General features: G+C 39.7%; 1 protein-coding gene across 1 annotated transcript; it reads right to left on the reverse strand.

Moving 5' to 3' along the window:
• Positions 1–296: 296 nt before the first annotated feature.
• LOC106091930 (uncharacterized) lies at positions 297–24,564 on the reverse strand. Its single transcript, XM_059361725.1, has 5 exons — positions 22,287–24,564; positions 11,770–11,816; positions 6,287–6,553; positions 5,935–6,223; positions 297–4,617 (listed from the first exon to the last, which is right to left on the reverse strand). The coding sequence occupies exons 1-5, from the start codon at positions 24,562–24,564 to the stop codon at positions 1,382–1,384; spliced, it is 6,117 nt and encodes a 2,038-aa protein (XP_059217708.1). The 3' UTR covers positions 297–1,381.

The following is a 24,564-nucleotide window of genomic DNA, read 5'->3' on the forward strand; positions in this document are numbered from 1 at the left end:
AACATTCAAAGGTTATGTAAATTTGCCCATGAACATTTCACTAAGGAACAGGGGCAAACTTCTCACATACCAATGAGTGCAGTCCGATTCAAATTTTAAGCTCAATGATAAGGGGCCTCCTTTTTATAGGCGAGTCCGAACGGCGTGCCGCAGAGCGACACCTCTTTGGGGAGAAGTTTTAACATGGCATAGTAGCACACAAATGTCGCCAGCATTAGGAGGGGATAACCACCTCGGAACATTTTTTCTGAAGTTTAAGCCAGGATTCGAACCCAGAGGTTCGGCGTCATAGGCGGACATGCTAACCTCTGCGCTACGGTGGCCTTCACAGGTTATAAGACTTTTTCTTTTAAAGATATCCGGTTGGTTCACTGTATAACTAGAATGCATCATTGCATCTGTACTTCCTGTGCTATCAAATTGGTAAAAAATTGTCTGACTTCAATGGGAAATTGCCTTTATAAACTTATCTCGTATAGGGCAACCCACTCTACATTTACCCACTGTGGTTAGGAACTTATCGTCATAATTGGGTACTCTACTAAAAAACCAGCCATGAAAGTCAATCAATGAAATGGTGTTCCATGATAAGCCCGAATTTTGAGTCATTTCTATAAAGGAAAAAGCCATACCGGAATTTGTGTACATCGATAAGCTTCCCCAAGAAGTGTTTTGCAAAATTGTAGTCGATTTTTATCTATTGGCTCAGTTTTCGAGATATTCTGTAATCAATTTCTATGGGTACTTGCCAAATTTAAATTGTGGTGTTCCGAAGTAAGACTCTTTCCAAAACCTTTGGAACAATCTATGTTGACTTTAGTGAGCTTTGTAAGTTTCCCGAATATAGTCTTTCAAATATCTCAATGTTTTTCTTTCATAATTTTCAACATAACACAAAATTTGAGTCTTCTCTCATCTGTTGGAGTTCCCTAAGAAACACCTACAGTCATCTGTCTTTCGGATGCCATCTTGACCTAAGTTCTTAAAGGTTTTCTGCAGTTGGGGTTAGGAATCAGGGAAAAGCTTTACAATTTTGTTTTCTTTTTCTTATAAACTAAAAAATTTTTGCAAATTAAAAATACAAAGAAAAATCGTTACTTTTTCCTTCAACAATTGGAAAAAGTGATGAAAGTTTAATAAAAAATTTTGACTAATATTTTGCTTGTGCTAAACAATGCAATAAAAAAAGCTTTAGCTTAGCTTAGCTTTTATTATCATTTAACATCATTATTGAGTTAAGCTGGCAACACTGTTTTTGTTTACTTTTGTTTCGTATTTCTTCTTTGTTTCATTGACAGGATACATAGTGTAGTGTATATTTGTTAGGAATCGTTTTAACTTAAAAGCTTTGCTGCTATCTGTTTAGCCTAGCCTAAGCCTTTTACCGTCTACTCGTGAACTTGGAAGCTAGAGAGTACAGTGACTTTAATAACTCTAAAGCTCGTTTATCTGCATTACCATCAATGCTGCCGCTGCCGCCGCCGCCGCCGCCACTTGAAGATGCCTGTTTCTGGTTTGCTGTTGTATTGGCGGCGGAGCTAGAGGTCGTTGTGGTCGACGTCGTCGTTGTAGTCGTCGCCGCCGAGGAGTCGTTTTCCGGATCATCAACAATGATAGCAAATTTCGTAGTGGTGCCTTGTGAAGATTCACCACTGGCACCTGATTCGCTGTTCAAGTTGGTGGTGGTGGGTACATCTGTGGTGGTTGTAGCATAGTTTAGGGTAGAGGTGGCTATCTCCTCACCACTGCCGGTTCTTCTGTAGGTGGTAACCGGGAACTTTTCGGTGGTTGTTAGCGAGTGTTGTTTAATGTGAGACGTTTTACCTTCGCCTCCGCCATTTAGTTTGCCATCCATGGAGATGAGTGCATTGAGTAAACTCTTGCGGGATCTTTCCAAGGCTTTGCCATTGTTGTCATCACAGGTTTGTATGAGCAGCAGTAGCAAACGCAGAATTTGTCGATTGTGTTCCGCCTCGGCCATAACGTTTTTCAAATGTAAAGCTTCGTTTTCGTTGAGGCCCCCGAAGAGCTTATTGGCTATGCGTTGCAGACCAGTGCTAGTGGGTAAAGTCTCCTTGGATAAATCATAGGACTCGAAGATATCAGCCCAGGGATCAGCGTTTTCGGCTCTGTAATTCTGATTATGGCGACCCTCCAGATGTTCGCGGGAACTGTGTGCTTGATAGCCCACAGAACCAGTGCTGGCAATCTTTTGCTGATTGGTTTTGGTTTTCATCAGGCCATTATTGATCTTCAAAGGATCCAAAATGTCCTCATCCTCTAGACCCAAAGACCAAGGCTTGCTGGGCTTAGAGGTGGTAAGTTTACCGGATTTTTCACTGGAGAACTGCACCTGATTACGGTTGTGGCCCTTCACAAATGACTGGGTGTGTTCTCTGTGCAAAAGTTCCTCTCCCTCTCCGGAATCGGAGGAGCTGGGCGGCTCCAATTCAGCAGAGAATTCCAGCAGATGTTTTTGCCCCGAGGAAGACTTAAAGGTGGTGGCATCAAAAGCATTGGTGGTACTATCAGCATCGGGATATCCTGTGGAGGTTATCAAATGGCTGTTGATGTCCGAGGCCAGATTGGATTCAGTGGTCGAGTAGGGACGCATGGTTGGTGGTGTTACTGTGGGCAAGTAGGTGGCAGCTGTTCCCTTGTTAAAGAGAGTGGGATCGGTGACGCTGACAAACTTGAATTTGGTATCAAATGGAGGCTCCGTTGGCCTGGCCTGAGTGCGCAAATCCTCTCTGAACTTGACAGGGTCATTGAGATAGTCGTTGAGAGCATTGGAGAATACCTGAGCTATCTTGCGTGATTCGGGTTTCTCGGCCAAAGCTCGTATGGTGGCATCAGTGGGTCCTATTTGTGGGAATGTGGTAACATGGTCTTGCGTTGCAGGAGCATTGGGATTGGCCAAACCTCCACTACCACTGTTTCTAAACTGAGTTTCGCTCTTGGCCTCTGCGGAGCTGTCTAAACCAAACAGCGAATTGTATTTTCTTACCGTGGTATTGCTTAACAAGCTGCTGGAAATGTTATCGGAGTTGTGGGCCAACGAAGCGGAAGTTTCAGTGGTTAGAACCGCCGTGGTGTCAGAGGGTTTGTGCTTGGGAGCCACCGACTTAGAGTGAGAATCACCATTGACCAAAGTTGAGGAATGTGTTGAAGTCTGAGTCGATATTGAGGTTGAGGTGCTTGCCTTCATTGAGGCATGTTGAGTGGTGATGGAGTGAGTAGTTGACGAGTCCCCACTGGAGCTAGAGTGCAGGTTGAGGGAACCTGCAGTTGATTTGCCTTCCGTTTTCTTGCCACCTGCATTGCTCAAGGCATTGACATTTCGATTGGCACTCTGGCCATCCTCAGTTGCAAAATATTTGGCCAAGGAAACCAAAGCATCAGGACCTGAAGAAGGTGGTATGTCCAAGCCCAGACGAGTATTACCATTGCCATTGGTCACCTTGCCATTGACATTTATCAGCTCCACATCCTCAAAGTTGTGTTTCAGCACATTCATGGTCTTGATCATATCGTTGACATTGCGCGTCACCTCTCCAGCCACATTTGTGGGAGCGAAGAGCAAAGCATCTCCACTGGAATCAAAGTTAGATTTGGCTGAGGCTATCGATGATTTGGGCAAATAGGTGGGTCCCGTGGAGAAATGGGTGGTGGATTCAAAGGAATTGTCATCCTCGAAGGTTTTATGGTTTTTAGACAAGGTGAACTCCAAATTGCTGTGAGTTTTGCCACTGAAAACTTCCGAAGATTGGCTTCTGCCATCTTCGTAATTATGGCGCATACCAATGACAATGGAGCGTAAAGTTATGGCTTCAGTGGTTTCAGCCTCATTGCCACTGGGTGTGGGCTTGAAAGAGTCCGAGGATTTGGAATCTCCTTTTAGGAAGATGGCTTGGCCATGGTTGTTAGCATTAGGGCGATTTGGTGTGGGTGTGGTAGCCGAATTATCTTTGCTATGTGCTGACTTACCTTCACTCTTGGCTATGGTGGGTACAGTGGGTGTATAGAAGGGTGTGGTTCTGGTTGATTCCAAGCGTCTGGCAGTGGTATAGGTGCCCGATGCATAGGAAGGTGTAGATTGCGTCAATTTGTAACCACTTTCAGCTACCTTGTCCTTGCTAAAGGATTTTTCTGCTGTTGAACCTTGACCAGAGCTGTGTTGTTGTTGTTTGGAGGTATGATCGAAGCTGGAGCTCTTCTCTTCGGAGTTCTTATTGCCATCAAAGCGTTGATTTCCACGTTGATTGGATCGTGTCTTCTCAGTTACTTCGCTGTTTAAGCCAGCATAGCCATGTCTTTGCGAACCACGATCTCCCGAACCTCTGCGAGAACTCTCGCCAGTTTTGGTGGAGCTTGTTTTACTTTCCTGTTGTACAGAACTATGGCTGGTGTGGCTCTTGCCTTCACTCTGATATGCATTGCGATTGCGATCACTAACGAATGATGCCGATTCGGCAGTTATCTGTGTCTCATCATTGTCATTACTATCGATAGCAGTGATGTCAACTTTAGAGGAACTCTTGATGCGTTTCTCGCTGGATAGATCATCGAAATCTACACTCTCCATAGATGGCACTTCCGAGGAATCTATACGTCTTTCTGGTTTATTTTTGTCACTGATCAGCGAGGGACTGCTAAAGCTGGGATATTCATTGCTAGTGCTGCCAACATTGCCGAAGGCATTGGCATTACTGCCAGCGTTGGAGTTTTTGCTGCTGCCGAAAGCACTGCCGCCAATCTTGAAATGTTCGCCACTGTTATCATTGCCACTGCCATGTGAGCCATTGTTGCCAGATTTGTTACCGCCACCAAGATCAGTGTTGCCAGCTTTGTTATTGTTGCCACTACCGCTTCCACTACCGCTTCCACTACCGCTTCCACTGCCGGTTCCACCTCCACTGCCACTACCGCTTCCACTGCCGGTTCCACCTCCACTGCCACTACCGCTTCCACTGCCACTTCCACTGCCGCTCCCACTGCCGCTTCCACTACTGCTTCCACTACCAAAACCATTACTGCCAGCTTTGTTATTACTACCGCTACCGCTGCCAACACCAAAACCATGAGTGCTGCCGAATCCGTTACTGTTACCGTGGCCATTATTACTGCCGCCACCCAGACCATTGCCAGCTCCCAGACCATTGTTTCCACCAAAGCCAATATTGCCACCCAGTCCGTTTTTGCCATTAGAGCTTAGGTCTCCATTGGGACCGCCGGGTCCATTTTTGCCATTTGGACCATTGTTGCCATCAGGTCCTTTATTGCCGTTGGGACCAAAGTTGCCATTAGCACCATAGTTAGCACCAGAGCCATTTTTACCATTGTTGCCACCTGAGCCATTTTTACCATTTGGACCAAAATTGTTACCATTAGGGCCATTGCTGCCATGCCCACCATTGTTAGCACCGAAACCGCCATTAGGTCCTTTATTGCCATTGCTGCTTCCACTATTACCCTTGCTGCCATCTCCATAGTGTTCATAACTAGCCCCAAGTCCACTACTGCCAGCATTGAAATGCTCATTGCTGGCTCCAGGACCACTGTTGCCATCTTTAAAATTTTCGTTGCTCGCTCCCTGTCCCTTGTTTCCATCCTTATAACGATCATTGCTTGCCCCAGGACCTTGACTGCCACTAACACCACCGCCTCCGTCTCTACCATTACCCTTTGAACCAGAGCTGCCACCTTGATTGTGATCATTATCACCATGACCTCCATAATTGCCAGATTTAGCATAAACAGAACTACCACTGCTGCCACTGGGGCCATTTCCAAACGTCTTATCATTGTTGCCACCGTTTCTTCCACCAGCTCCATTGTTACCACTTCGATTGTCATTGTTACGAGCGGCATAGTTGTTTTTAGCGCTGCCAGAGTTGCCATTGCGACCATTTGATTTGCCATTGGTATTGCCACCATCATTGCCACCCGCACCATCTCTTGAACGTGATGAGGACTTAGCAGGTGTTCGGGGTTTAATATCTAAACCTCCGCCTACTATATTGAATCCCTGTACAGGAACCGCAGGTTTGAGGTGACGATCGTGTTCTTTTCCCAACAGTTCGGTACTCTCTGCATAGAAACCTGAAGAACCCAAACAATTCACCTTGAACCACCAATCGCAAGTCAATTCGCTCTGCTGGAAAATCGTGCCATTGGGACATAGGAAGGATATTTTGCGGCCATCTTCACAAATATGAAAGACCTATAAAAGGGATATAAGAAAATGTAAGACCGAGTTCCTGTAATAGGGCCGCTGTTTACTTACCTGACAATCTGTTTCCATATCAGCAAAATAGCCATTTCCATACGAACGGCAACTGAAGGTGGTCTTTGGTATGCGTGGATAGATGGGAAAATCAATGCCCGGACGTCCCACAACACCCTGATAGACTTCATAATCGACATCCTCATCGGAGGCCCGTTTTCTCAGACTATGTTTGTGTTCATTGCAGTCGCTATGGGTTTCATAGTGTTCCTCTTCGAATTGAGTAGCACCTGTTTGTTTGGCTAAAATTCGTGCAGGTATGTGGCTCTGGGAAGCAGAAAGTTTAAAAATGGGTGTCAGTAGGTGAATAAAGAAAAGGAAAACAAGTAAAAGCGTTCTAAGTTCGGCCGGGCCGAACCCTCCGCCATGGAACGAATTTGTCAAGTTCTTTGACCGATATCTCTTTCTAGACAAACAATGGATAATGGATAAGAATTGCTATGCTATTTCAGCATATGGGAGCTGTTTCAGGCCATATTTGACACGTTTTCAGACCATATTTGACAGGTTTGTTGATGGTCATGGGAGAAGCCGTAGTACAAAATTCAGCCAAATCGGATAGAAATTGCGTCCTATAGTGACTCAAGAAGTATAATCGGGAGATCGATTTATATTGGAGCTATATCAGGTTGCAAACCGATTTAGGCCATACTTGGCGCAGATGTTGATGGTCAATCCAAAACACTTCATGATAAATTTTATCCAAAGCGGATAATAATTGCGCCCTCTAGCGGCGCAAGAAGTCTAGATGCGAGATCGGATGTGAACCAATTCAAACCATACTTGGCACAGTTGTTGATGGATAATAATTGCGCCCTCTATCGAATCAAGATCCGAGATCGGTTTATATGGCAGCTATATCAGTTAATGAACCTATTTGAGCCATACTGACCACAGTTGTTGATGGGCAAACCCAAACACTCCACACAAAATTTCAGCAAAATCGAATAATAATTGCGCCCTCTAGCGGCTAAAGCAGCCAAGATCCTAGATCAGTTTATATGGCAGCTATATCAGGTAATGAACCGATTTAAACCATGATATAACAACTGATGCAAAATTTCAGCCAAATCGGATAAGAATTGCGCCCTCTAGAGGCTCAAAAAGCCAAGATCCGACATCGGTTCAAATGACAGCTATACCAAAACATGGACCGTTTCGGCCCATTTACAATCCCAACTGACATGCACTAATATGAAGTTCTTATGCAAAATTTCAAGCACCTAGCTTTAATCTTTCGAAATTTAGCATGGTTTCGACAGACAGACAGAGAGACGGACGGACGAGTGGACAGATGGACGGACATGGCTAAATCGACTAAGAATGTCAAGACGATCAAGAATGTATATATTTTGTTGGGTCTAAGATCGATATTTCGATGTGTAACAAACGGAATTGAGTTTTCTATGAGAAATCTTTAATTCAGCCCAGCTGAATTGAGTATTCTATAGGAAAACTTTAATTAAGCCTAGCTGAATTGAGATTACTATGGGAAAACTTTAATTCAGCCTAGCTGAATTGAGTTTTCTATAGGAAAACTAAAATTCAGCCTAGCTGAATTGAGTTTTCTATAGGAAAACTTGCAAACCGATTTAGGCCATACTTGGCGCAGATGTTGATGGTCAATCCAAAACACTTCATGATAAATTTTATCCAAAGCGGATAATAATTGCGCCCTCTAGCGGCGCAAGAAGTCTAGATGCGAGATCGGATGTGAACCAATTCAAACCATACTTGGCACAGTTGTTGATGGATAATAATTGCGCCCTCTATCGAATCAAGATCCGAGATCGGTTTATATGGCAGCTATATCAGTTAATGAACCTATTTGAGCCATACTGACCACAGTTGTTGATGGGCAAACCCAAACACTCCACACAAAATTTCAGCAAAATCGAATAATAATTGCGCCCTCTAGCGGCTAAAGCAGCCAAGATCCTAGATCAGTTTATATGGCAGCTATATCAGGTAATGAACCGATTTAAACCATGATATAACAACTGATGCAAAATTTCAGCCAAATCGGATAAGAATTGCGCCCTCTAGAGGCTCAAAAAGCCAAGATCCGACATCGGTTCAAATGACAGCTATACCAAAACATGGACCGTTTCGGCCCATTTACAATCCCAACTGACATGCACTAATATGAAGTTCTTATGCAAAATTTCAAGCACCTAGCTTTAATCTTTCGAAATTTAGCATGGTTTCGACAGACAGACAGAGAGACGGACGGACGAGTGGACAGATGGACGGACATGGCTAAATCGACTAAGAATGTCAAGACGATCAAGAATGTATATATTTTGTTGGGTCTAAGATCGATATTTCGATGTGTAACAAACGGAATTGAGTTTTCTATGAGAAATCTTTAATTCAGCCCAGCTGAATTGAGTATTCTATAGGAAAACTTTAATTAAGCCTAGCTGAATTGAGATTACTATGGGAAAACTTTAATTCAGCCTAGCTGAATTGAGTTTTCTATAGGAAAACTAAAATTCAGCCTAGCTGAATTGAGTTTTCTATAGGAAAACTTGAATTCAGCCTAGCTGGATTGAGTTTTCTATAGGAAAACTTGAATTCACCCTAGCTGAATTGAGTTTTCTATAGGAAAACTTTAATTCAGCCTAGCTGAATTGAGTTTTCTATAGGAAAACTAAAATTCAGCCTAGCTGAATTGAGTTTTCTATAGGAAAACTTGAATTCAGCCTAGCTGAATTGAATTTCAATAGGAAAACTTTAATTCAGCCTAGCTGAATTGAGTTTTCTATAGGAAGACTTTAATTCAGCCTAGCTGAATTGAGTTTTCTATAGGAAAACTTGAATTCAGCCTAGCTGAATTGAGTTTTCTATAGGAAAACTTGAATTCAGCCTAGCTGAATTGAGTTTTCTATAGGAAAACTTGAATTCAGCCTAGCTGAATTGAGTTTTCTATAGGAAAACTTGAATTCAGCCTAGCTGAATTGAGTTTTCTATAAGAAAACTTGAATTCAGCCTAGCTGAATTGAGTTTTCTATAGGAAAACTTGAATTCAGCCTAACTGAATTGAGTTTTCTATAGGAAAACTTGAATTCAGCCTAGCTGAATTGAGTTTTCTATAGGAAAACTTGAATTCAGCCTAGCTGAATTGAGTTTTCTATAGGAAAACTTTAAATCAGCCTAGCTGAATTGAGTTTTCTATAGGAAAACTTTAATTCAGCCTAGCTGAATTGAGTTTTCTATAGGAAAACTTTAATTCAGCCTAGCTGAATTGAGTTTTCTATAGGAAAACTTTAATTCAGCCTAGCTGAATTGAGTTTTCTATAGGAAAACTTGAATTCAGCTTAGCTGAATTGAGTTTTCTATAGGAAAACTTGAATTCAGCCTAGCTGAATTGAGTTTTCTATAGGAAAACTTGAATTCAGCCTAGCTGAATTGAGTTTTCTATAGGAAAACTTGAATTCAGCCTAGCTGAATTGAGTTTTCTATAGGAAAACTTGAATTCAGCCTAGCTGAATTGAGTTTTCTATAAGAAAACTTGAATTCAGCCTAGCTGAATTGAGTTTTCTATAAGAAAACTTGAATTCAGCCTAGCTGAATTGAGTTTTCTATAGGAAAACTTGAATTCAGCCTAACTGAATTGAGTTTTTTATAGGAAAACTTGAATTCAGCCTAGCTGAATTGAGTTTTCTATAGGAAAACTTTAATTCAGCCTAGCTGAATTGAGTTTTCTATAGGAAAACTTTAAATCAGCCTAGCTGAATTGAGTTTTCTATAGGAAAACTTGAATTCAGCCTAGCTGAATTGAGTTTTCTATAGGAAAACTTGAATTCAGCCTAGCTGAATTGAGTTTTCTATAGGAAAACTTGAATTCAGCCTAGCTGAATTGAGTTTTCTATAGGAAAACTTGAATTCAGCCTAGCTGAATTGAGTTTTCTATAGGAAAACTTGAATTCAGCCTAGCTGAATTGAGTTTTCTATAGGAAAACTTGAATTCAGCCTAGCTGAATTGAGTTTTCTATAGGAAATCTTGAATTCAGCCTAGCTGAATTGAGTTTTCTATAGGAAAACTTGAATTCAGCCTAGCTGAATTGAGTTTTCTATAGGAAAACTTGAATTCAGCCTAGCTGAATTGAGTTTTCTATAGGAAAACTTGAATTCAGCCTAGCTGAATTGAGTTTTCTATAGGAAAACTTGAAGTCAGCCTAGCTGAATTGAGTTTTCTATAGGAAAACTTGAATTCAGCCTAGCTGAATTGAGTTTTCTATAGGAAAACTTGAATTCAGCCTAGCTGAATTGAGTTTTCTATAGGAAAACTTGAATTCAGCCTAGCTGAATTGAGTTTTCTATAGGAAAACTTGAATTCAGCCTAGCTGAATTGAGTTTTCTATAGGAAAACTTGAATTCAGCCTAGCTGAATTGAGTTTTCAATAGGAAAACTTGAATTCAGCCTAGCTGAATTGAGTTTTCTATAGGAAAACTTGAATTCACCCTAGCTGAATTGAGTTTTCTATAGGAAAACTTGAATTCAGCCTAGCTGAATTGAGTTTTCTATAGGAAAACTTTAATTCAGCCTAGCTGAATTGAGTTTTCTATAGGAAAACTTTAATTCAGCCTAGCTGAATTGAGTTTTCTATAGGAAAACTTTAATTCAGCCTAGCTGAATTGAGTTTTCTATAGGAAAACTTTAATTCAGCCTAGCTGAATTGAGTTTTCTATAGGAAAACTTTAATTCAGCCTAGCTGAATTGAGTTTTCTATAGGAAAACTTTAATTCAGCCTAGCTGAATTGAGTTTTCTATAGGAAAACTTTAATTCAGCCTAGCTGAATTGAGTTTTCTATAGGAAAACTTTAATTCAGCCTAGCTGAATTGAGTTTTCTATAGAAAAACTTTAATTCAGCCTAGCTGAATTGAGTTTTCTATAGGAAAACTTTAATTCAGCCTAGCTGAATTGAGTTTTCTATAGGAAAACTTTAATTCAGCCTAGCTGAATTGAGCTTTCTATAGGAAAACTTGAATTCAGTCTAGCTGAATTGAGTTTTCTATAGGAAAACTTTAATTCAGCCAAGCTGAATTGAGTTTTCTATAGGAAAACTTGAATTCAGCCTAGCTGAATTGAGTTTTCTATAGGAAAACTTGAATTCAGCCCAGCTGAATTGAGTTTTCTATACATTTTGTTAGTCTTTATTCTTTGTATTTATGTCACCATATCATTAAATTCAAGTTTGTTTTCTAAGTCTTTCGAATTACTCTATTATAACGGTTAAAATTGAACATCCAGTAAACGGAGCGATGAATATGACATCAATTTCCTTCAACTCATCCGTTAGCATTGTCATAAATTACAAATTTAGTCTTTGTAAACATGTGCAATTAATTTTCCTTGTTATTGGCTTTTTGTTTCGGTCAGCGGAAAGTCATTTACTGCCACTATGATATGCATTTTTTGCACGAAATATTTCAGTGTCATCTTAAACAGCAAAAAAATAACTTCCACCATACTTACTCGCGCATCAGCCACCGCAATGTTGAGTAGCACCAGGCATATTAAAACTGTAAAATAAAAAGAAAATAAAGTGAACAAAAGATTTAATGATGGCAAAACAAAAACACAAATTATTTTTAATAGTTTTAGTAAATCATGCATTCTTTTGTATAAATTAGTTTTTTCTAACGGTTTTTAACTGACTGATTTTCTTATTTTATCTTGAGCGAAACCTTTTAAATATTAGATCATAGTATGCTGTGATGACTGATGTTTAAGAAAATTTCAGTTTCTAACATTCCATATCACAAACCATTTGCTGCAATTTGGTATTGCAATCAAATCTTTTAAATTATCAAGATTGAATTTATTTTTTAATTTGTTTATCAAAGCAAAACAATATTTTGGTAAAACTATTTTTTGTTTGATGATATAAGAGGCGATGGAAATGTTTTTTTGTGTTTTTTTTCCATGTCTTCATTGAATTTTGATTTATCTATAATTATTACTAATTAATCCATTTATGATGTGATTGGAATTCAAATAACCTTTGATTTATGGTATCTACTCTATTGATTTTGACGTTTTTGTTTTATTCATTTTATTATTTGAAAACAATTCCTCGATCATAGTTTGTCAATATTTGACACAGGCTATACTTCAAAACATTCATCATAAAGCTGAGATTACAATAAAATTTAAGCTTTGTTTGGTGGATACTTTAAGTTAATGACACAGATGGGATTCGGCTTAAACTGAAATATTTCATAATACTTGTGTTTAATAATAAGTCGACCATTATAAGCATCAAAAGTGAAACGTATATTCTACTTATTTTTTAGAAAAATTTTGAACAAAGTAGCATATAATTCATTGAATTGGCTAATGAAAAAAAAAAAACATTTTTCGTGTATTCAAATGCAGCATACCAAAATTGAGGTCGGCCTACCAACCTAACAAAAGAAAAATAATCTCCCAAATTTGGAATACCCAGTAAAATAAGTTTGTTTCGTCAGTAAAATCGGACGAGAATTGCGCCCCCTAGAGGCTTAAGAAGTCAAGAATCAACATTGGTTTATATGGCAGCTATATCAAAACGTGGGCCGATTTGAGCCATTTACAATCCTAACCGACCTACACCTATAACAAGTATTTGTGCGAAATTTCAAGCTCCTAGTTTTATAACAAATACAAATTTTGGCCATCAACATTCCATTAAGAAACAGAAGCAAACTTCTCATATATTAATGAGTGCAGCCCGATTCAAGCTCAATGATAAGGGGCCCTTCCCCAGAGGAAAGGATACTAAATTAACTCTTCCCTAGAGGAAAGGGTACTAAATCAACCCTTGCCCCAGGGAAAGGGTGCTTAAACCTGGGTATCCCAAGGGAAAGGTTACTAAAAGTAGCCTTCCTTATTAAAAAGGGTACTAAAACTACCCTTCACCAGGGTAAAGGGTACTAAAACTACCCTTTCCCCAGGGAAAAGGTACTAAAACCAGGGTACCCCAAGGGAAAGGGTACTAAAAGTAGCCTTCCCCAAGGAAAAGGATACAGAACAAAGGTAGCTCAAAGGAAAGGAATACTAAAATTACCCTTCCTAAGGGAAACAGTACTAAAACTACCCTTCCCCAAGGGAAAAGGTACTAAAACCTGGGTACCCCATGGGAAAGGGTGCTAAAAGTAGCCTTCCTCAAAGAAAAGGGTACTAAAACTAGCCTTCACCAGGGGAAGGGTACTAAAACTACCCTTCCACGCGGTAATGGGTATTAAATCAACCCTTTCCCCAGGGAAAAGGTATCAAAACCAAGGTACCCAAAGAAAAAGGGTACTAAAACTAGCCTTCCCCCCGGGAAATGGTTATAAAACTAACCTTTCCTAAGGGAATGGTACCAATACTACCCTACCCAAATTGCAAGGGTAGTGAAGTTTTAACTTCCCCAAGGGCACGGTATTAAAACGGGCCTTCCCTAAGGGAAAGGGTACTAAAACTACCCTTTCTAAAGAGAAAGAGAACTATTATGACTCTCGCACATGCGAGGGCTACTGATTCCATGACTTAATCTGCCCTAATTAGCGATTCATTCCTGGCCTGGTTTTCGTCCGTTTCATTCCCTGCAGCCTCTTGATGGACCGGAACTTAATCGTGCCTGACAGCCTTCTCCAGAGTTCGAAGAATCTTTTCAATTCCATGGCAGCCGGATTGACCTGCTGGAATCATCATCGCCAAGGATTGCCGCCTCGGATATAATGTGGTACATAAGAATCGCTTAGAGAATGGAGGTGGGCGATTGGCCTTAGTGATACACCATTCTGTGCAGTATAGACCCATCACACCTGCGTCTGGCGCTAGTGACTCCTACATGGAGTGTATGGGGATAGCAATCAGGTCCGATACTGCCGAGTTAGCTCTATCTATAACGTGTACATACCGCCGGTAGATATCTGTGACCCAGTTAATGGCCAAGCTTACAAACCCCACATAAGTGAGCCACTGTCTGGCCATAATCGTCTGGTTCTAGGAGACTTTAATGCGTATCACATTTCATGGCATTCTCCACTAGGTAACGACCAGCGGGGCATAGCTTTGGCAGAGCAGATTGAAGGCACAAGGATTACGAGGAGGTGTAGCAGCGCGACTGATATTTCCATTGTATCCTCTCATCTCCTGAGTGACGTCACCTGGCAAGCCGTGATATCTTTGGGATCAGATCACCTCCACATGATTCTCACCATGGACCGACCACTCGACTACTTAACCTCTGAGCGCCGAAGGTTTATCAACCAAAAGAAGGCCGATTGGGTAGGTTTCAGAGAGTACACCAATCGTCGCTTTAGTAAACTTACACCCCCTCGGATGTGATAGTTGCCGAGAGGGAAATCCGAGACATTATTAACGCAGCAGCCTCTCGCTTTATACCAGCTGGTCGAATACTCCAAGTGCGGCCCAATTTCCCGGCAGAGGCAGTGGTACTCGCAGACGAGCGTCGTAGGATTTATTGCACGGACCCCGCTAACCCCAGAATCAGCGAGCTGAATCTAGAAATAAACAGGGTAGTTAACGAACATAATCGGAATTTGTGGCTGGAACACTTGGAGTAATGTAACTTTGGCACCGGTTTAGGCAAGCTGTGGTCTACTGTTAAGTCAGTCTCGAACCCTGTTAGACGGGATGACAGGACCTCGTTCACTTTTGGTGACGTTACTGTAACTGATACGAAGAGATGCGCTAGGTTTTTTCAACCGTCAATTTATTGAGCATCCTGAGAGTGACAGGGCTACCAGGAGAGCCATTCGTCGTTTCCGTGGTCTCCGAGCCGATGGACAGTCATCACAATTTACCGTGAGCGAAATAACAAATGTCATTCGTGGCCCCAAATCATTCAAGGCGTTGGGTCCCGACAGAATCTCTACACTGTTGCTGAAGAATCTGGATCTATCTGGAGTTGAGTACCTTAAAACTATCCTCAACCTGTCTTGAAACGCACTTATGGTTCCCGAAGGAAGAGGGAGGGGCTGAGTGATCCCACTAGTGAAGCCAGGAAAGGACCCCGAGTTTGGGCAGTCGTACAGACCGATCTCCCTTCTCTCACCAGTAGCTAATACGCTTGAGGCACTACTCCTCCCGAGCCTGGTTGGAGAATTTCCATTCGCCGGGCATCAGCATGGATTTGCTGGACATCAGCATGGACAACAACTGCTTTGCATGACATCAACGCACACACATATCAATTTGGAATATTTCCATTGAAATGCGATTTTGTTATTTTGGTTTATTTTGGACGAGGCCTCAAAAGTGTCGCCAACACCGAAATAATTTTTGCCCTATGTTCTTGCGAGGATTCGATGTGCCATTGTGGCCTTCTTTCTACATTAACCTAATGCAAATTTAATGGTACTAAATAAACTTTTTATAGCAAAATTTTTAATTTTTTGTTTTAATATATTCTCAGCCTTTTTCGACAGGTGATCTTTTACAAAAGTTACGACTATGCACAAAAAAATGCATAAAATATTTTGCCAAATTATCAAGTAGACTGAGAAAAAAAGAGGATGGTGGCGCACATGTGCAAACATTAACTAATGGTAATTCGTAAATCTAATAATGCCCTATAGACTAAGAGACCCCTAGTCAAGTGCTCATAAGCCAAAGTAACGCATATTAGTCCGAAACAGCCACATTTTTAAAGCGCCATTTGAAGGCTATTTTAGTTATTAACTAACCGAAATAAAAGACCAAAGCATAATATTGCAAAAAAATTCGAAAAAACCCCCAACAACATATATTAATTAATTTTTTTCTTCTTAAAATGAAACATAGAAACACATCATACTTTGTGATGATAATCTTATGGTATATGAAGCTATACAAAACACAACTACCGGCTAATGATTTTGTTTATTTGGGTGGTGTTTCTTCTTCCAGTTAATTTTAAGTTGTTTTTTTTTTCCTTAAGAAATGTGTAAATGTTTATTTTAATTAAATATAAATTTGTAATTGAAATAACCCATTGACTTTGACAAATGATCGAATAACAAGTAAAAAGGCGTTAAGTTCGGCCGGGCCGAACTTTGGTTACCCACCACCTCGGGTATGTAGGTAAATCACCTTTCGTCATAATCCGGTGAAAATGCATAATTTATGTCCCCATAGCGGCTATATCGAAATATGGCCCGATTTGGGGCCGAATTCGGCACGGACATTGAGTAGAACAAAATATAGGAAAATCGGATTATAAATGCGCCTTTTCGAGGGACCTAACTCAACTCACTGTCCCATATTTCGGGTACATCGGACACTAAATGTATCTTTTATGGGCCCAACAGCTTAAATTGAGAGATCGGTCTATATGGCAGCTATATCCAAATCTAGACCGATCTAGGCCAAATTGAAGACAGATATCCAAGAGCCTAACATAACTCACTGTCCCAAATTTCGGCGAAATCGGACAATAAATGCGCCTTTTTTGGGCCCAAAACTTAAAATTGAGAGATCGGTCTATATGGCAGCTATATCCAAATATGAATCGATCTGGGCCAAATTGAAAAGGGATGTCAAAGGGCCAAACACAACTCAATGTCCCAAATTTCGGCGAAATCGGACAATAATTGCGTCTTTTAAGGGCCCAAGACCCTAAATCGAGAGATCGGTTTATATGGCAGCTATATTCAAATCTGGACCGATCTGGACCAAATTGCAGAAAGATGTCGAGGGGCCTAATACAACTCAATTTCCCAAATTTCAATGAAATCGGACAATAAATGCGTCTTTTATGGGCCCAAGACCCTAAATCAAGAGATCGGTTTATATGGCAGCTATATTCAAATCTGGACCGATCTGGACCAAATTGCAGAAAGATGTCGAGGGGCCTAAGACAACTCACTGTCCCTAATTTCGGGGATATCGGACAATAAATGCGCCTTTTTTGGGCCCAAGACCCTAAATCGGGTGATCGGTTTATATGGCAGCTATATTTAAATCTGAACCGATCTGGACCAAATTGCAGAAAAATGTCCAGGGGCCTAACGCAACTCAATTTCTCAAATTGCAATGAAATCGGACAATAAATGCGTCTTTTATGGGCCCAAGACCCTAAATCAAGAGAACGGTCTATATGGCAGTTATATCCAAATCTAGACCGATCTGGACCAAATTGCAGAAAGATGTCGAATAGCACAAACACAACTCACTGTCCCAAATTTCTGCGAAGTCGGACAATAAATGTGCCTTTTATGGGCCCAAAACCTTAAATCGAGAGATCGGTCTATATGGCATCTATATTCAAATCTGAACCGACATGAGCCAAATTAAAGAAGGATGTCGAAGGGACTAACACAACTCACTGTCCCAACTTTCGGCGAAATCGGACCTTAAATGTGGGCCCGCAACCTTAAATCGTGATATCGGGCTATATGGCAATTATATCCAAATCTAGACCGATCTGGACCAAATTGCAGAAAGATGTCGAATAGCACAAACATAACTCACAGTCCCAAATTTCTGCGAAATCGGACAATAAATGTGCCTTTTATGGGCCCAAAACCTTAAATCGAGAGATCGGTCTATATGGCATCTATATCCAAATCTGAACCGACATGAGCCAAATTAAAGAAGGATGTCGAAGGGCCTAACATAACTCACTGTGCCAAATTTCGGTGAAATCGGACAATAAATGTGCCTTTTATGGGCCTAAGACCCTAAATCGAGAGATCGGTCTATATGGCAGCTATATTCAAATCTGAACCGATATGAACCAAATTAAAGAAGGATGTCAAAGGGCTCAACACAACTCACTGTCCCAAATTTCAGCGAAATTGGACAATAAATATGCCTTTTATGGGGTCAAGACCCTAAATCGAGAGATCGGTCCATATGGCAGCTATATCTAAATCTGAACCGATGTGAGCCAAATTAAAGAAGGATGTCGAAGGGCCCAACACAACTCACTATCCCAAATTTCGTTGAAATCGGACAGTAAATTCGCCTTTTATGGGCCCAAGACCTAAATTCGAGAGATCGGTCTATATGGCAGCTATATCCACATCTGAACCGATATGAGCCAAATTAAAGAAGGATGTCGAAGGGCCTAACACAACTCACTGTGCCAAATTTTGGTGAAATCGGATAATAAATATGGGTTTTATGGGCCTAAAACTTAAATCGGGCTATATCAAGATATGGTCCGATATAGCTCATCTTCGAACTTAATCAACCTACGATCGAAAAAAGAATCTGTGCAAAGTTTCAGCTGAATATCTCGATTTTTAAATACTGTAACGTAATTTCAACAGACTGACGGGTAGACATGTCTAGATCGTCTAAGATTTTTAGGGTGATCAAGAATATATATACTTTATATGGTCGGAAATCGATATCTCGATGTTTGTCAAAACACAAACTGTTCTTTGACTTAGGCAAATACTTTACAAATTACTAACCGTTTCCAAAAAGCACTGCTAGTGTTATTTCCCCAACGCATTTTTTTGATTTGGCCCACCTATGCCCTTTTTATACCCACCATCATAGGATGGGAGTACACTTAGCTAGTCGTTCCATTAGTAACACCTCAAAATATTGACCTGCGACCCTATAAAGTATATATTTTCCGGATAGTTCCGACATTCTGAGTCGATCTAGCCATGTTCGTCCGCCCGTCTGTCGAAATCACGATAGCCGTCGAACGCATAAAGCTGGCCGTTTGAAATTTTGCACAGATACTTCTTATTGATATAGGTCGTTGGGGATTGCAAATGGGCCATATCGGTTCAGATTTTGATATAGGCCCTATATAAACCAATTCCCCGATTCGACTATTTGAGCCTTTAGAAGCCTCAATTTTCATTCGATTTGACTAAAATTTGGAACAAAGACTCAAGTTACGACTTCCAACATCAATAGCAAGTATGATACGAATCGGCCTACAAACAGATGTAGCCCCCATATAAACCGATCCCTGGATTTGACTTCTTGAGCCCTTAGAAGCCTCAATTTTCATCCGATTTGGCTGACATTTGGAACAAAGACTTGAGATGTGACTTCCAACATCCATGTCATGTATGAATCAAATCGGTCTATAAACCGATATAACCACCATATAAATCGATCCTCAGTTTTGGCTTGTTGAGCCCTTAGAAGCCTCAATTTTCATTCGATTTGGCTGTAATTTGGAACAAAGACTAAGATTACAACTTCCAACATCCATGCCAAGTATGATCCAAATCGGTCAAAAAAACAAATATAGCCCCCAAAAATCCGATTCCCGGATTTGACTTCTTGAGGCCCTAAACGGCAAAATTTTTGTTCGATTTGGCTGAAATTTGGAACAAGGACTTGCATTATGACTTCCAACATCCATTCTAAGTATGATCTAAATTGGTCTATAAACAGATATAGCCCCCATATACACCGATCCCCGGATTTGATTTCTTGAGCCCTTAGAAGCCTCAATTTTCAACCGTTTTGGCTGTAATTTGGAACAAGGACTTAAACTACGACTTTCAACATCCATGCCATGAATGATTCGAATCGGTCGATAAACCGATATAGCCCCCATATAAATCGATCCCCGGATTTGGCTTCTTGAGCACTTAGAAGCCTCAATTTTCATTTGATTTGGCTGTCATTTGGAAAAAAGTCCCTAAGTACCGATATCCCCCTTTGACTTGAGACCAAAATAATTCATATACAAACTCAATTAATAAAGGTACATTTTTATCGGAATCCATGGTGATGGGTACCCATGATTCGGCCCGGCCGAACTTAGCATGCTTTTACTTGTTTTACTCTTTTATTTCCTTTTTGCCATTTTCATATTCATTTTAAACTGTCTGCAAAGAAGACCGTAGCTAATCATTATGGAAATACTTTTTCAGAGGAGTACAAAATCCCAACGCTCATTTTATTGCTCATCAAAATCAATCTTCAGTTTTGCAAAATATTTTGATTGATTTCTTTTAACATTGCATGTCCGGTTTTAAGGCTAATCGTTTTTTGTTTTTTTTTTTTTTTTTGCTTTTCACTATTCAAATTAATTAATAGCAGCTTATGGTTATTGTGGTTGTTAGATGGGAGGATGGGCACATGATTCACGTCATAGTCACATAATTACTTCATAAATGCCTAGACAATGCGGTGAACAGCTGTCAAGCAGCTGGCATCACCTACATTGGCAGAGTTGCCAGAAGCAAAGATTGCTGTCTATCAACATATTATCAAACATCGATCAAAACTGTGTCATATCTCAAAGAAAAAAAATTCCGTTTCTGCTCATTCGAAGTCATTTAGGCGTTGAACTGTGGGATAGAATCGACAAAAAAAACTATTAGAAAATCTACCAGAAAGGGGAAGGGCACAGTTAGTTGTCTTAGGACGACTTTGTACTTTTTTGTGAGACGACTTTGTTTTGTTTGTTTTCTTCTTCTTACAGGGGTTGAAGACCATCCTGAAGTCCCTATTTGCCCCAGTATAAAATGCCATGATTTAGATACTTATGTTTTTGTTTTAACTTCATTATTTGACAGGTACAGATAGACGAACAACGCATTTTTCTCTCTGTAACCATATTGCACTGTGGGATAGAATCGGAAAATAACTATCAAAAAATCTGCCAGAAAGGGTATGGCACAGTTAGTTGTCTTGGGGCGACTTTGTACTTTTTTTGTGGGACAACTTTGTGGTTTGTTTTCTTCTTTTCGGGGATACAGACCATCCTAGAGTTCCTATGTGCCCCAATGTAAAAGATCATGACCTAGATACTCGTACTGATATTATTCGCCAGGTACCGACAGACGAACAACGCCTTTTTCCTCTGTATATCGGTATCAATTTTTCTTTTGGGCGGTTGTTTGGAGGTGGAAACTTGTTGCCCACTTTTTATATCAAATACCTAATCTACTCTTAAATTACTTTCATTTGACAGCCATATTGTTTCAACCGGTAAACATGCCCGTTTTGGGTGGGTTTGGGGTGGGGCGCTCCCCCAGGATATTTGACTCCAACCTTTTATATCAATTTCGTATTTTGATCATAAGGGCGCAAACAAAACTTGGGTTAAATCTGTGCACTCCGTCTCTGAGATATAGAATTTTTCAAAATGTGGTTGGAACATGGAATGCCAGAACTCTTCCAGAATCATTGAGATTTTACCAAGTCCAGAACGAGATGTCAATGTATAACCTGGACACCCTCGGTTTAAGTAAAGTACGATGGCCGAAATCCGGAACTATTGAATTTTTCAAAATGTGGTTGGAACATGGAATACCAGAACTCTCCCAGAATCATTGAGACTTTTTGTTTGTTTGTTTGTTTATTATTTATGACATTACTAGTACAACAAGACATAAGTCTTATAATTGACTGTACTAGAATCACAAGAAGATACACAGTAATGGTTTACAAAAATTAGAAGTTGGAAAACATTTTATAAATAAAATTGAAATTTGTGTAAATAAAATTGAAATTTGTATAAATAGAATTGAAATTTGTATAAATAAAATTTAAATTTGTATAATTAAGAAACAAAATTAAAAAAAACAATAATCAAGCATAAAATTTAAAAAGCTCAGTCTTAAAAACAGAAGCATTGCTTAGTAATTGCAAATAATTAGGGAGCGAGTTCCAAAGACGAATTGTGTTGATGAAGAATTGGCGTTCGGAGGAGAGTTTTTTGAACCTGGGAAGAATGAGTTTTTTGCCTCTGTTGGATCTGGCGAACTGCACACGATTATAAAGATAAAAGGGTTCTTTTGTGTAAATTATATTATGCAGCTGTATTAAGCATCTTATCTTTAAGTAGTTGCTAAATTGAACGTTGAAAATTTTGTATGCGAATTCAGATATTCTGTCTCTCCTAGTTTTGTTAAAGACATAACGTGCGATGTTGTTATATGCAACATTTAGTGTCCGGGAGTCATTGTAGTCACAATATGCAAAGACTTCACATCCGTAAAGCAGTGTTGGGAGTAAATATGTCTTTGCAAGCATCATACGAATATTAAAAGTAGTACATGTACGCACATTCCATAAATTTCTCAGCATACCATATACTTTGCCAGAAGCGCGATTAATGTGGTTTGTCCAAGTCAGCTTTGTATTGATCGTTAAACCCAAATTGGATGAAGACTCTACTCGTTGTATTACATTGTCTGAAATTCTTAATTCGACGTTGTATTGAAGAGATTGATTTTTACCAATAACTATGAGTTTCGATTTTGATGGGTTGAGATCCAAACAGTTATTACTTGCCCACTCATAAACAGATTTTAGATCGTTGTTAATTTTCGTAATACAGGTACTCATATCCACGGTTTTAGTACTTGCATATAGTTGCACATCATCTGCATACATTTGTATGCTACAGGTCTCAGGAACGTGAGGAAGATCATTTATGTACAGGGTAAATAACAAAGGGCCCAGAATGGAACCTTGGGGTACACCTCGTAATACATTTAATGATCTAGATTTCCTATCGTTAAGAACAACACACTGAGAACGATTTGATAAGTACGATGAAATTAAATTGCAGGCGGTATCGGTAAAGTAAAAAAATCTCCTTAGTTTTGACAACAATATATCATGGTTGACTGTGTCAAACGCCTTGCTGTGATCCAGTAGAACAAGAAAAGATGTCATGTTTTCGTCCTGGCTTTTACGAAGATCTTCAACGACATCGATAAGAGTTGTGGTGCAGCTTCTTTTCTTTCTAAATCCAGATTGGTTTTCAGTCAACAGTTTTTCCTTTTCAAGAAACGAGGAAATCTGAGAATTTAGTAAACGTTCCAAAACTTTAGACAAAAAAGGTAATATTGCTATAGGTCGGAAATCATTATTTGACTTAGGTATTGGTATAATTTTTGCCAGTTTCCATTGTCTAGGAAAGGTAGATTGTGTAATTATACTATTTAGCAAATATGTTATGTATGTTAATAGCTTGGGCAGCACAAATTTTATAAAAATTGGACACAATTCGTCGGTTCCAATAGCATTTGATTTAATTGCAAAAATGCTTTCCATGACCTCATTATTGTCTACGCATCGGAATGAAAAATCGTTTTCAATTGGGGCTGTATGTACACAGGAATATATATTAGAATTGTTGACGCTGCTATTCAATTTTATAAAATTCTCATTTAACTTATTTATGTCAATATTTTCAGCAGTAGATTGTTTAGTGCCAATACCAATTTCGCGAATAGTCTTCCATTTTGACTTGCTGTCTATCGCAGATTTGAATTTTTGGCTATAGTATTCATATTTAGCGGCATTAATACTTTTTACAACTGCCCGCCTGGCAGATTTAAACATATCGTGAAGTTCAAATGTTTTAAAGTGTTGCCACCTTTGATACGCAATATCTCTTTTTTCAATTAAAAACTTAATTGTATTATTGAACCACGGCTGTTGTTTATGATTTACCACCTTGGTTTTGAGAGGGACACAGCTGTTATAAATCATGTAAATGTTATTTTGTAGGAACGCAAGTTGGTCATCCACATTGTGAAATGAATAAATGGCATTCCAATTGACTTCGTCGAGACAAGAGCTTACCAGACTTTCATCAATGTTTTTTATAACGCGATACGTGTATTTCGTAGGCTTGGTATTTACATGCATATCATACGTAAAAAATAGCAGATCATGCTTTGAAAAGCCGGGAGCACAAAGTTGGTCATAGATAAGTACTTTGGAAATGTTATTGACAAAGACTAAATCTAGCAAGCTTGAATTGGTACTGGTGAAATGCGTGGGTATGCTGGTATTAAATGGGACTAGTCCAAGTGTTTCCATGATGTTAGATAGGTTGTTGTCGATTATCAGATTGCTGTTGAAATCCCCAACGATGATTGTATCATTATAGTTTAAAGATAAAGTTTCTATAGCATTTCGAACAGGCTCAAAATCGATGTGGTTATTGGGTCTATAAACACAACCCAAGAGGATATTAGCTTTGTTTTCCATAGTAATTTCAATAAAAAGGTATTCCATATTGGATTCGTCGTTGGATCTGAGCTTAAGGTTGAAATTAAGCCCAACTTTTATGTATATGGCCACTCCGCCAGCATGAGACCTTCTATCAGCCCTTAACAATTTGTATCCTGGAACATGGAGAATACCGTCATCTATGGAGGAATGAAACCAAGTTTCAGAGACACAAATAAGGTCCACTCCTGAATCGCAAAAAATATGTCTGAACTCATCCAGTTTGTTGTTAAGGCTTTGCGCGTTAATATGTGCCACACATAGACCAGATTTCTGTTTGACCATTATCTTAAGCATGCAGCTGAGACTGTCTTTGGAACTATAATTTTCATCACTCAT

The sequence above is a fragment of the Stomoxys calcitrans genome, chromosome 2 (genome assembly GCF_963082655.1).
Source record: "Stomoxys calcitrans chromosome 2, idStoCalc2.1, whole genome shotgun sequence".
In the NCBI taxonomy this organism is placed as follows: domain Eukaryota; kingdom Metazoa; phylum Arthropoda; class Insecta; order Diptera; family Muscidae; genus Stomoxys; species Stomoxys calcitrans.

Coding starts and splice junctions, on each gene's coding strand:
- LOC106091930 (XM_059361725.1), bottom strand. CDS start 24,564: ATGAGTGATGAAAATTATAGTTCCAAAGACAGTCTCAGCTGCATGCTT. Junction 6,224..6,286: donor ATATGGAAACAGATTGTCAG/GTAAGTAAACAG, acceptor TCCCTTTTATAG/GTCTTTCATATTTGTGAAGA. Junction 4,618..5,934: donor TGGTGCGGGTGGCAATGATG/GTGGCAATACCA, acceptor AAAATAAACCAG/AAAGACGTATAGATTCCTCG.